At 35.6% G+C, this 12,522-nt stretch overlaps 1 protein-coding gene across 1 annotated transcript in view; it reads left to right on the plus strand.

Annotated features, from left to right (window-relative positions):
- The window catches only part of LOC145278789 (short transient receptor potential channel 7-like), a 570,160-nt gene that overhangs the window by 434,643 nt on the left and 122,995 nt on the right, over nucleotides 1–12,522 (plus strand). Inside the window, exon 10 of the mRNA XM_080130690.1 lies at nucleotides 6,948–7,099. Coding sequence (XP_079986816.1) covers nucleotides 6,948–7,099 — 152 coding nt within the window. The remainder of the gene's footprint in view (nucleotides 1–6,947; nucleotides 7,100–12,522) is intronic.

The following is a 12,522-nucleotide window of genomic DNA, read 5'->3' on the forward strand; positions in this document are numbered from 1 at the left end:
CGGTTGTTAATAAAAAAAAACAATAACACTTTAGTCACAGTCACGATTATTTTGGGCCAGTTATTAAAGATTGACACTTTTTTCAAACCAGTATGACACTTTTTTCATTTTTTGATCTTTGTAAAATAAATAATATATGCAATTTCATTTATTTATTATTAAAATATAAACAAAATGAATTTAGTTACAGTTACAATTTGCAGCTGAGAGATGTTTTTTTGCAAATTCAGTTTTACAAGTGACCTTTTTTTTTTAAATTAATTTTACACAATAACAACGTAACACTAGAAAATCTCTGTAAGACGTAGAATCCGGTAAAAGTCTCCATTTAAAATAAACCAGCTTTTTATTTTTTATTTATTTTTTAATTAGGGGATTTTTTTAGATACGAGTCAAAAGATAAAAAAGTTCCCTTAAGTAAAAAGTAAAAGTATTTGCTTACTATTTTAAATAACAAATGCTTATTTTTATAACAAGTGTTTTGTGTGTGTTTGCGCGTGTGTTTTCTTTTACTTTCAAGTTTATAAAATCGAGAGTTTAGTTTTTAAGTTTTGCAAAAATGAAACTGGCTTTCGTATAATTTTGATACTAAAATATTGCAAAACATCAATAACACTAATAAAAAGAATAGTTACCTATTGGCAGAGGACAGAGTTAGACAAAAGGTCCGTTTTAGATGTGGGGAAAATTCAGTTCTCCCAGAGGTGGCACACTGGATTGGAAATAAATGCTTGTCTTTAAGAATTTCTGTTTGTATAAATAGTTGTATTTCTATTTATTTTTTGTTACTTTCGGGCTAAAGAGAGAATATTTTTTAAAAAAATAGTTTATTTTTTGCAAACATCTTTATGTATGAAGCTAAAATAACCTCATCTGAAACTTGATTAAATTCGTTTTATTGTTTTTATAATACTTTATGTACGGTATAAATCTAGCAGGACTAAATATCCGATTTTTTATTTAGATAGTAGAGCGTTTGAGTTTCGCTAGCTGCTATAACACAATACAAACGCGACGTACCGTTCCTCTCTGTTTAAAAAAAAATACTTAAATTATTCTTTTTAACGCTATTATTTATTTATTTACAGTTACAGTTATTATAAACTAAATACATACACAAATCGTTTTCCACGTTCATTCTTTCTCATATTTAATCATAACTTGTATCTTTTTTTTATTTTCTATTGGAGAAATGTTTTCTCGGTCATTAAATCATTTCTCTCCGATAGGCTCATAAGAGTAGTGGTTGATGGGCAAAAGTCAGAGGCCCGCAGTATTAATGCTGGAGTCCCTCAGGGGTCAATCCTGGGCCCAACTCTCTTCCTGATCTACATCAATGATCTCCCAAAACATATACTTAAATCATTCGTTGACATCTATGCTGATGACATGACTATCTATGGCAAAGACCGTAAATGACAAAGTTCTCTCTGATTCTCTCTCCTCTGATCTCGAGCGCGTGGTAAAGTGGGAGAAGAGGTGGCTGGTTACTATTCATGCATCTAAAACCAAGCTCCTATTTTTATATCATCAACGCTCTGATCCCCATCTGGCATCAATTGAAATGGATGGCTCTCGACTATGGGAAGCTCTATGTTTTGACAAGCTTCTGGGCTTGACCTTTAATCCTTGCCTGAAATAGAACAGGTACATAAAGTCTATTGCCAAGGTCTCTTGAAAAATGGTGGGATCCTTCTAGCGCTCCAGAAAATATCTCACTACTGATGCAATTCTCTATCTATATAAAAGCCAAGTGCGTCCAAGGATGGAGTACTGTTGCCACATCTGGGCAAGAGCCGCTAAAAACAGTCTATCGTGCCTTGACAGAATAAAAAATAGGCTTCGTGGCTTAGTGTGGGATGTCCTTTTCTCTTCTCTGCAACCTCTCTCCCACAGGAGAGACGTTGCGAGCCTGCCTTTGTTTTATCGTTACTTCCATGGCAGGCGCTTGTCTGAGCTCCAATCTCTGGCCCCCCTCGCCAATCTTTCACGGAAAACAGCTGTCTAGCTTAAATCACTGTCATTAATTTCCCACACTCTTTATCTGTGCCAAACCCAAAACATAGATTCCATGTACAAAGCTTCTTTCTTAGAAGTGCACGCCTCTTGAAATCTGTTCCGTCTGCCTGTTATCCACCTTACTTCAACCTGGATGTCTTCAAGTCCAACATAAACAAATTCCTGATTAACCGCCCCCTTAAGTAAGACACTTTATCAAATCTCAACACTAACGTACTGTACACGTCATAACCCTAATCTCCGAGTGGCTTCCGGGCCTTGATAAGTGGTGACCACCTTGTAAAAAAACGTAAACTGTAGCGATTCGGTGTTTTATTGTTGGTTTTGTTTAAATATATGCGAGCGTTAAAAAAAGAAAACAATCTACAGTTAATGCTTGTTAGATGTGGATATGGTGTAACAATTGTGCGTACCGATTGCCTTACAGACGCCATGTTGTATAATCCGTGAGCGTTCGTTTTTGTTGAAAGTTTAAAATCTGGAATAAGAGAATTACAGCTGGTGTCATATGATAAAGGGTGGAATCTGCGAAGGGAGCAATCATTATTTTCTGAATCTTGACCTTTACTCCTGATCTGAAATGGAACACGTACATCAAGTATGTTGCCAAGGTCGCTGGAAAGATGGTGGGATCCTTCTACCGCTCCAGAAGATATCTCACTACTCATGTAATTCTCTATATATATAAAAGCCAAGTACGTCCAAGGATGGAATACTGTTGCCATATCTGGGCAGAAGCTGCTAAAAACAGCCTATCCTGCCTTGACAGAGTACAAAATAAACTTCGTGGCTTAGTGGGGGATGCCCTTTTTCTCTACCCTGCAACCTCTCTCCCACAGAAGAGACGTTGCGAGCCTATCTTTGTTTTATCGTTATTTCCATGACAGGTGCTCGTCTGAACTCCAATCTCTGGTTCCCCCTCGCCAATCTTTCACGAAAAACACCCGTCTAGCCGAATCCACTGTGAAAAATTTACCCCACTCTTTATCTGTGCCTAAATCAAAACGTGGGTTCCATGAACAAAGCTTCTTTCTTAGAACTGCACGCCTGTGGAACTCTGTTCCGTCTGCCTGCTTCCCACCGGACTACAACTTGGATGTGTTCAAGTCCAATGTTAACAAATTCCTAATAAACCACTCCCTTAAGTAAACACTTCATCAAATCTCCACACTAACGTAATGTACTTGAAATAACCCTTATCCCTGAGTGACTTCTGGGCCTTGATAAGTGGTGATCACTGTGTAAAAAAAAAATCTGCGAATCGGAAGTGGGCGTTATTTTCATGAGTTTATGATTCAGTTAATAAGGGTGACAGGGTAATACAAGTCTATTGTGTGTAATTTTACGTGTTGTAGAGTAGGGGCGGTAAGAGCATTTATGAATTAGAGGGAAAAATAGAAACAATTCCGTCTAATGATATTGGCGATAGTGATGATTTCTCTCCTAGAATGATTTTTAGGATTTTATTATTAAAATGAAGTTGTACTGTTACATAATGTAGCAGATAATAGTCTAGACACAATAAATTTGTGTGGCATCTGTTGTTGTAAACCTACGGTAATTTGGTCAAGAGGGGAACTTTTGCAATCAATATATTTTATACAGGATGAAATTATTAATAACATTGAAATGATCAATAAAATATTTTGATTGACATCATTGATAACTTATTTTGATTAAAAATTTTGGAAACTATATTGATTGAATATATTGAAAAATATTTGGATTGAAATTATTCATAAAACAGTTGGATTGACATTAATCATAAAATATTTTGATTGAAATTATTAATAAAATAGTTGGATTAGAAATTATTAATAACATATTCGGATTGAAATTATTCATAAAATATTCGGATTGAAATTAGTAATGACATATTTTGATTAACATGATTAATAAAAAAATTTTATGTAATTATTAATAAAATATGGTGATAAAAACTATTAATAAAATATTTTGATTTAAATCATTAAGAAAATATTTTAGTTTTAATTATTTATAAAATATTTTGATGGAAATTTTTAATAAAATATTTAGTTGAAAGTGTTATTAAAATATTTTGATTGAAATTATTAATAAAATATCGAATTCTTTCGCCTATTATATAGTGAGGGGAATCATTGTGAATTAATATATTTATTGTTCATAATTTGTATTATTTCAGTCATTCGAACTTCTGTTCTAATCCTGAGTATTATTTGTACAATGTTGCAGCAGATGTAATCTTCGACCTTCTATGAGCGTTTTTTTTGTATCTGTTCAAAATCTAAAACTTACTTGTGTATATTTTAAAATTCGAAAATGTTTTTGTCGACCTCCGGAATCGAGACGGAATTTTTAATTGGACCCTTTGTTTAATCTACGGAGATAGCGCAGAGAATTCTGATATAATTCGCAATATTCCTCGAGTTCGAGAAGATACACATAAAAATGTATGATATTACATCGGCCAAATATGGAGAGACTAATAGTTCAGATGAGAACAATAGTCTTAGCAATCTGATGCAACTCTCAATCCTCATCTAAAAAATTCAGAAAAAAAAAACGATTTTTGTTTTTCGCATGAAATCTAAACTAGACGAATGGCAGTTAGATATGCGTGTACACTTAATAGAAAATTGCGTATAGAAATTCCAAAGCTCTTTCTCATTCGAAACATGAAAGAAAAATTGCAAGTCAGTTTAATGAAGTGCTAATCTGAATGTACACCAGCGCTGTGTGCGTATTAGCAAAATATTGCCTAGTTTTAAAAAGAGGCTATGAAGGACGGCGTAAATATGAAACGAGTTTTCATAAGAAAAGCTGCAACACGCTTAATTGTACTTGGAAAAGAGTTAACGTATTGAAACAAGTCACAATATTTTAATAAGGTAAATCAATATGGATAACTGTTTCCATATTGGCGTAGATGTATCTCTGTCCCATTTGAGAGTGTTTCATGCTGTACAGAAACGTATCTGTAATTTGATTGGCTTCGACACTCTCTTCCTTTTTGCAACCATTATCCACAGACGTGATGCTGCTAGTCTCAGCCGTATCTATAATATTATAACATGCTGAGCTATGAACACATGTTTGCTGCAAGGCTAAAAATTCAAATCAACAGCGATTATGTTACGCATGCATATTCGTAATGCCGTTGTTCGAACTTCACCTGACAAATTCTATTTTTTTTAATTTTCACACTTTTGCACCGATCTTTCCAGGCTAAAACCCAAATATAAACTTTTCCATGGGTTCGAATACCCTATATATTAAGTTTTATGTCTGTAGATCAAAAACTGACATACAAGTCTGGTAGGCAAAAGTTTTCAAACAAATATATATACGCACACATAAATATATATATATAGGAAGAGGTCTGTGTTTACTGTAACCTTATATTACGCAAGTATAAATCATGTAAAATATCTGCATGGACATAATTACACGTAATAGTAAAATCAAGATGATCATCCCATACGAAAACCGAAAAAACTAATAGGGAATTAATTAAAATGAGTGTTTAAAAGAATATGCAAATTAGCTAGATCTTTTGCAGATTAATGTAATTCCATCGACCCATATATAAGAAAACTGTATTTTCTTTTTCAATAAATAGGAAAAAGGGGTTTTAATATGAATATTAATACACACAAAATTATAGGAGTATAGATATATATATATATATAAACTGCTAATACTTTTGAACCTTGCAGAAGTATATTATGTGCACTTATATTATGTGCAAGTGTTTCATTCTTTGCTATATATATATATATATATATATATATATAGAGAGAGAGAGAGAGAGAGAGAGAGAGAGAAAGGGAGAGAGAGAGTAGAACCTGGGAATACGGCATTAAAAATGTAGTATAGTATGTAATACACATGTGTATAATCAAATATCATTATAACATCGTAGGCGGGGAAAATACCGTAACCAGGGCCCTGAAACAATCGTATACCACATCGTAACCTTAATAACCGTATTCTAGTGCCACCATATCCCGAGGTTCTACTGTATATAACTAACAAATAAATGACAAATCCAAATTTCAAGATTTTGTTCATCTTATAATTTTATATTTTAAGTACGTTGAAATGCACAATTCTTGACAGCACCTGTTTCGTGATGCAAAATCATTCATTTAATTATATCAATCAATGAATATATTCTTCCATTGACTTATCAGAAGAAATAGTACCTATCAAATAATTAAAAAAAAATTAATGCATATGCGCATGATTACAAAATCAGACGTTGCAATTAGCTTTTCTTATTTTTTTTACGCCATGAAGCATTATATCTTATAGGCTGGTAAAGTATTCTTCGCATAAAAATTGAAAACATGAATTCATATTCCATGAAAATTCTGGTAAAACATATGTGTTGATGCATCAACCACTAGTCTCTCACTATTGGAATGGTTCAAAAGAGAGCACCTAATCTAATAGATCCCGAACTCTCAAGCAATCTCAAATCCCTGTTCATTCGCTGCAATGTTGCATTTCCACACTTCTTCAACAAGTGCGTCAATGGAATGTGCTCCGATGAATCCGTACCAAATCTGTTCTCAGAACATAGATACTTCCGACTAATCCGATCATCAGCAAATACATCGTCAGTGTAGAGCTTATTTTATTTCTTTAATTCCTCGATTTTGGAATTCCCTCTTTGTACCCTGTTTGCCCGATTGTACCAACCTGCGGAAATTTACCTGTAATATTTACGGACAACTCGCTACTCAACTCCTTACTTAGGATGTCCCTCATTACATATTTTTGCATAATTTTACGTAATTTTTTTTGGTAATTACACGTTTCTATTACTAACTCTTATAGATTATTAATCGAACCGTGTAATTCTGATCTAAGTCATAATTAATAATAGTTATCTAATACAATGTGATCATTTATCGTTTGTTTTTGTTTTTTGTTTTTTTCAGATCGATATTACTGGGTGCCCCTGGACCCACATAATATTGCCGAGTCGTTATTCGCCATAGCAAATGTTATCAGTTTCACGCGCGTCTCCTATGTGTTACCCGCCAATGAATTGTTTGGACCTATGCAAATCTCGCTCGCCAGAATGATTGGGGTAATTCTTATTATTATTCTTAATCTTATTCTCTTTTGTGTATTCACGTTTTTTTTCAGGCTATTATCCTCATCTTTATAGTTGATTCTCTGGCTTTCTTTAACAAAAATTTTTTTTTTTAATGTCACTGGGTAGAAATGCCGAGTCTTGTTACTGTATCTAGTAATTAATGCGTTTAATACTTGTTTTCTCACCACGATTTGGCCAACTAATTCTCTGGCCTGCTTTGGGTAGAACGCTATCTACATATAATGCTCACCCAAAACTGTAGCGACTACGGGCCCCGACGAGTGATCAAGGTTGGATTTTATAGTCTTATAAATCCAATTTTGTGTTCTTATGTGGTCTGTCATTCTCGGGTCTGTACCGAATGGTATATTATTTTATGTTATTCATTTATTTATTTATTTTTGAAATTCCTTGAGGCTTCATAATTTGTGTATTCATGTTTGTGCGGTGAAAAGAATTGCAAACAAAAAAAATCTATCTATCTACATATATAAGTGTCTGTCTGTGTGTGTCTGTGTAAATTTCCGGACACAATAACTCTGTCAATTTTCAGTCTACATACTCGACATTTGATAGATAGGGTACTGAGATTTGGGAAAATCTTTGTAATCCGTTTTCGGACAGAAATTTGGCTGTCAAGGAGCCAATGTTCAACGATTTGACATTTGAGAACTCTACCAAACTCCTCCGCCAATTTTGGGTCTAAACACTTGAAATTTTAGATATAGGTTCCTTGGACATGTATCTAACTTAATAACTTGATTTTAGTTCAAAATAATAAATATTAAGGGGTCAAAATTTGGGTCAAAGTTAAAAAAAAAGATTGACCTCTGCAGTCTCTACCAACTTACTCAGACAATTTCTAGTCTAAGCATTTAAAATTGTACATAAAGGGTATTCCGAGATAGGGCAAGCTTTTTAATCGATTCGCGTCGAAAATTTGAGGTACCAATATATAAATGCATGTATGTATATTAGCATATCTGCCTAAAACTTTCGACAGAGGCGACCGATTTTCACAAGATCAGTACCGTTTTGAAGCTCGGCCTTTCAGACGACAAATATCGAAGAATTGGCTAAAAAAATTAATTTCTTCACCTTCAACTGGGCACTTTTCTACAGGGGAGTCGCTTTTTTCGTCCATATTTTCGAAAGTCATCTCCTCTTTTCGATTGTCTAGACTTAATTTAAACCTACATCACTTCCGGTTTGGTGGTGGTCGTAACAGCAAAGATGTCACTTTTTCCCCGTTCTTTTTCTCCTTGGACGTACGGGTTCGAGCCTGCCTTCCTATTACCATTTTTTTTTTTTTGCTCAACACACACCTTCAGACACCCGGCCAACGCCGGGAACCCATGCTAGTATATCTATAAAAGTAAAAATATATGTGTCTGTGTGTATCTGTATGTATCTGTGTACACTTCCCTACCAAATTACTTTTTTTTTTTACATAGGGATCACCACATTATCAAGGCCAAGAGGCCACTCAAGGATAAGGGTTAAAGAGTGTGCAGTAGAAATTGGACAATATAGTAATCATTAGTAATGAAAATTTGGTAAATTTGATAACTTATATGGAACGGCTCATCAAGAACTTATTTACTTTAGACTTGAACACAACCATATTGTAGTCAGCCGGAAAGCAGGAAAACGGAAGACAATTCCACAGGCGTGCAGTTCTAAGAAAGAAGCTTTGTTCATGGAATCTACGTTTAGGTTTAGGCACAGATAAAGAGTGGGGGGAATTATTGATAGTGTTTACAGCTAGACGAGTGTTTCTTGTGAAAGTTTGGCGAGGGGGGACCATAGATTGAAGCTCAGTCGAACACTTTCCATGAAAATAACGATACATCAGAGACAAACTCGCAACATCTCTTCTGTGAGATAGAGGTTGCAAGGAGGAGAAAAGGACATCTCCTACGAGGCTACGAAGTCTATTTTGAACTCTATCAAGGCAGGACAAGTCCTTTCAAGCAGCTCCTGCCCAGATGTGGCAACAGTATTCCATCCTTGGACGTACCTGGCTCTTATATAGATAGAGAATAGCATCAGCAGTGAGATATTTACCGGATCGATAGAAAGATCCCACCATTTTCCCAGCGGCCTTGGCAACAGATTTTATGTACGTGTTCCATTTAAGATCAGGAGTAATGGTCAAGCCCAGAAGCTTGTCAAAACTTGAGGCCTCTAGAAGACGAGAGCCATTCATTTCAATTGATGCCAAATGTGGATTAGAATGTTGATGATGTAAGGAGAGAAGCTTGGTTTTAGATGCATTAAAAGTAACCAGCCACTCCTTTCCCCATTGTACTACGTGCTCAAGATCAGAGGAGAGAGAATTGGAGAGAACTTGGTCGTTTACTGTCTTAGATGTGCTACCCTAAATGGTAGTGTCGTCAGCATAAATGTCTACAAATGATGTAAGGATGTGATTTGGAAGATCATTAATGTAGATCAGGAAAAGAGTTGGGCCCAGGATGGACCCCTGAGGGACACCGGCATTAATACTGTGAGCTTCTGATTTTTGCCCCTCTACTACTCTTATGAACCTATCAGAAAGAAATGATTTAATAATTGAGAAGACTTTTCCAGCTATACTATAGCTAGCGATCTTATGAAGTAAACCTTTATGCCATACCCTATCAAAGGCTTTAGATATGTCAAGAGCAATTGCCCTAGAAAGATTGCCACCGTTGAGAGATTTGCTAATCCTATGTGATATAACTGTAAGCACATCTGCTGTAGATCTAACAGAACGGAAACCATATTGAGTGTCACTAAGAAGGTTATTTTTGTTGAGATGGTTGATTACTTCTGTATTTAACACAGATTCTAGCAACTTACTCATGACGCACAGGAGACTTATTGGCCTGTACTGAGAGGGGGATGAGCGATCATCTGAATTCTTAAATACAGGGCATACTCATGAAATTTTCCAGGGAGATGGGAAACTATTCTCCTTAAGATAACGTTTAAACAGTTTTGTAAGTATGGGCGCTAGTTCAGGTTGAAGTTTATTGAGTACTATAATTGGAATACCGTCAGGGCCGGTTGCTTTACTGGAATCAAGGGTTTTGATAAGCTTGGCAACATCACGTACAGATATACTTATATCACATAGCGTGTTTTCTGATACAGGAGGAAATATTGGGGGTTGGCGGCCTTGGTCGCAAAGGGTAGAATTAGCTGCAAAGTTCTTGACAAAGAGTTTGGCTTTGTCTGATGCTGACGAGATTACCTCAGGTCCATTGATAATAGTTGGGATGGAGCACACGCTTCTGTTCAGGATTCTGTTTGCTGTTTGCCAAAACTGGTGGGAACCAAGCCGCTGCTCAGCTACTTTGGACTTAACAGATTGAACATACAACTCTCTTGCGTTCCTTATTACTTTCTTACAATGGTTGCTGACAGTCCTGAAAACGGCTTTAGTTTCCATATATCTATTACGTTTGAAGCAGTGGAAAAAGTGATTTCTGTGCGCAATGGCAGCAGCACATTCTGGAGAGAACCATGGCTGGCTGTTAGGTTTTTGCTAAAACTTTTTAGAGGGTATGAAATGGTCAATACCTACAATTAACCATTCAGTCAGGTCTAATACTATAGAGGACACATCCTTTTTAAACATGGATTGCAGAGGTAGATCAGATATAAATGTACGGAAGCTATCCCAGTCAGCCTTAGTGTATCGATATACTGTACGATGGAGAGGTACGTCTGGGGACTTATTACATTTCATTTTTATCTTAATTGATACAACAGAGTGGTCGGAAGATCCAAGAGGCGACAGAACAGAAACTGAACATAGTTCAGGGCAAGTTGTGAGAAAAAGGTCTAGTAGGCTCGCATACTGGCCGTCATTGTCGGGCACACGTGTGGGTTCCTGAACAATCTGAGTGAGGTCATAGGCAATGGAGAAATCATGACAGAACCTCCCCTCGTCATCGGTCTTGTTTGAGTGGGTCAACCATTCGACGTTGTGAACATTGAAGTCTCCACATACGTGAATGTAAGCTGAAGGATAAGCAGATAGGACTTGGTCAATTTTCTCAGATATGCTTTGAAAGATAGTAACTCCGCTGTTGTGGGGGCGATAGAGAGTAAATATAAATGCAGTAGTGTGAGCTAAAGCAACCCGGAAGCACATATAGGGTAAGTTAGGATCTTCCCTGGAGATGTCCCTCCCACATGGAAAGCTATCTTTAATATAGGCACATATTCCATGCCCATGGCGATCTAGGGGGTCAGATTTAGAAGTTAGAGTATCCTGTAATTGCAAACTCTTCTAGGGAAATAGCCTGTCCAATGCCAGTTTCACTTAAAAATAAAAGGTCTGGTTTAGCCTCCTGTAATTGGGTTTCAACCTCTGGAAGGTTAGAACGTAGACCCCTGATGTTAGAGAAGGAGACATGGTAGTAGGGGTCTACGTTGGAAGTCAATTTCGGTCTAGCGACTCAAGATTTGACATAAGAAGTATTGAGATTTGAGAAAAAAATTTTAATCGGTTTTCGGACAGAAATTAGGCTGTTAATTGGGTAAAAATTCAACGATTTGACTTGGAAAACTCTACCAAACTCCTCCGCCAATTTTGGGTCTAAATACTTGAAATGTTAAATGTGGGTTATTTGGCATGGATCAAACATTTTAATTTGATTTGAGCCTCCCTCTAAAAAAAAAAATAAATAAATGGTAAGGGATCAAAATTTGGGTCAAAGTTAAAAAAAAAGATTGACCTACTCAGCTAATTTCTGGTCTAAACATTTAACATTTTACATAAAGGGTATTCCGAGATGGGGCAAGCTTTTTAATCGATTTGGGTTGAAAATTTAATCTGCCAAGGGGTGAAAGTTCAAATGATTTTACCTTTACGGTCTCTAGCAAACTACTCAGCCAATTTTAGGTCTAAACACTTAAAATTTATGCATAAAGGGTATTCAGACAGACGGCAAGCATTTTAATAAATTTTGTGGCGACAATTTTTCTGCCAAAAAATCAAAGTTGAAAGAGTTGACCTTTGCAGATTATACAAAATTCCGCCGCCGGGCTGAACTGCTAGTAATAAATAAAAAATAATATATAATACTTTTTTTTCTTATCCCTTTTTTTCTATCTTTGCTTTCTACTCCGTCATATTCTTTTTCGTATTCTTCTTCACGTTTTCTTTTCTCATACCTGTGGTTTTCTTTTTTTCGTTTTTTTTTTCTTTTTTATTATTCTTCCACTCATTTTCTTTCTCTGCTGATATTCTTTCTTCATTTACTTCTTTTCTTTCTTTTCTACTACTGATTCTACTCCTCATTTTTTCCTTTCCTTCTCCTTTTTCTTCTTCTCCTCCTTCTCGCCGTCGTTGTTATTGTTCTTCTTCTTCTTTTTTATTCCTTTTCTCCATTTCTTCTTCATTTTCTCTTTTTTCTCTT

Source organism: Euprymna scolopes, chromosome 1 (genome assembly GCF_053919585.1).
Source record: "Euprymna scolopes isolate OS-2025 chromosome 1, ASM5391958v1, whole genome shotgun sequence".
NCBI classification, from domain to species: Eukaryota; Metazoa; Mollusca; class Cephalopoda; order Sepiida; family Sepiolidae; genus Euprymna; species Euprymna scolopes.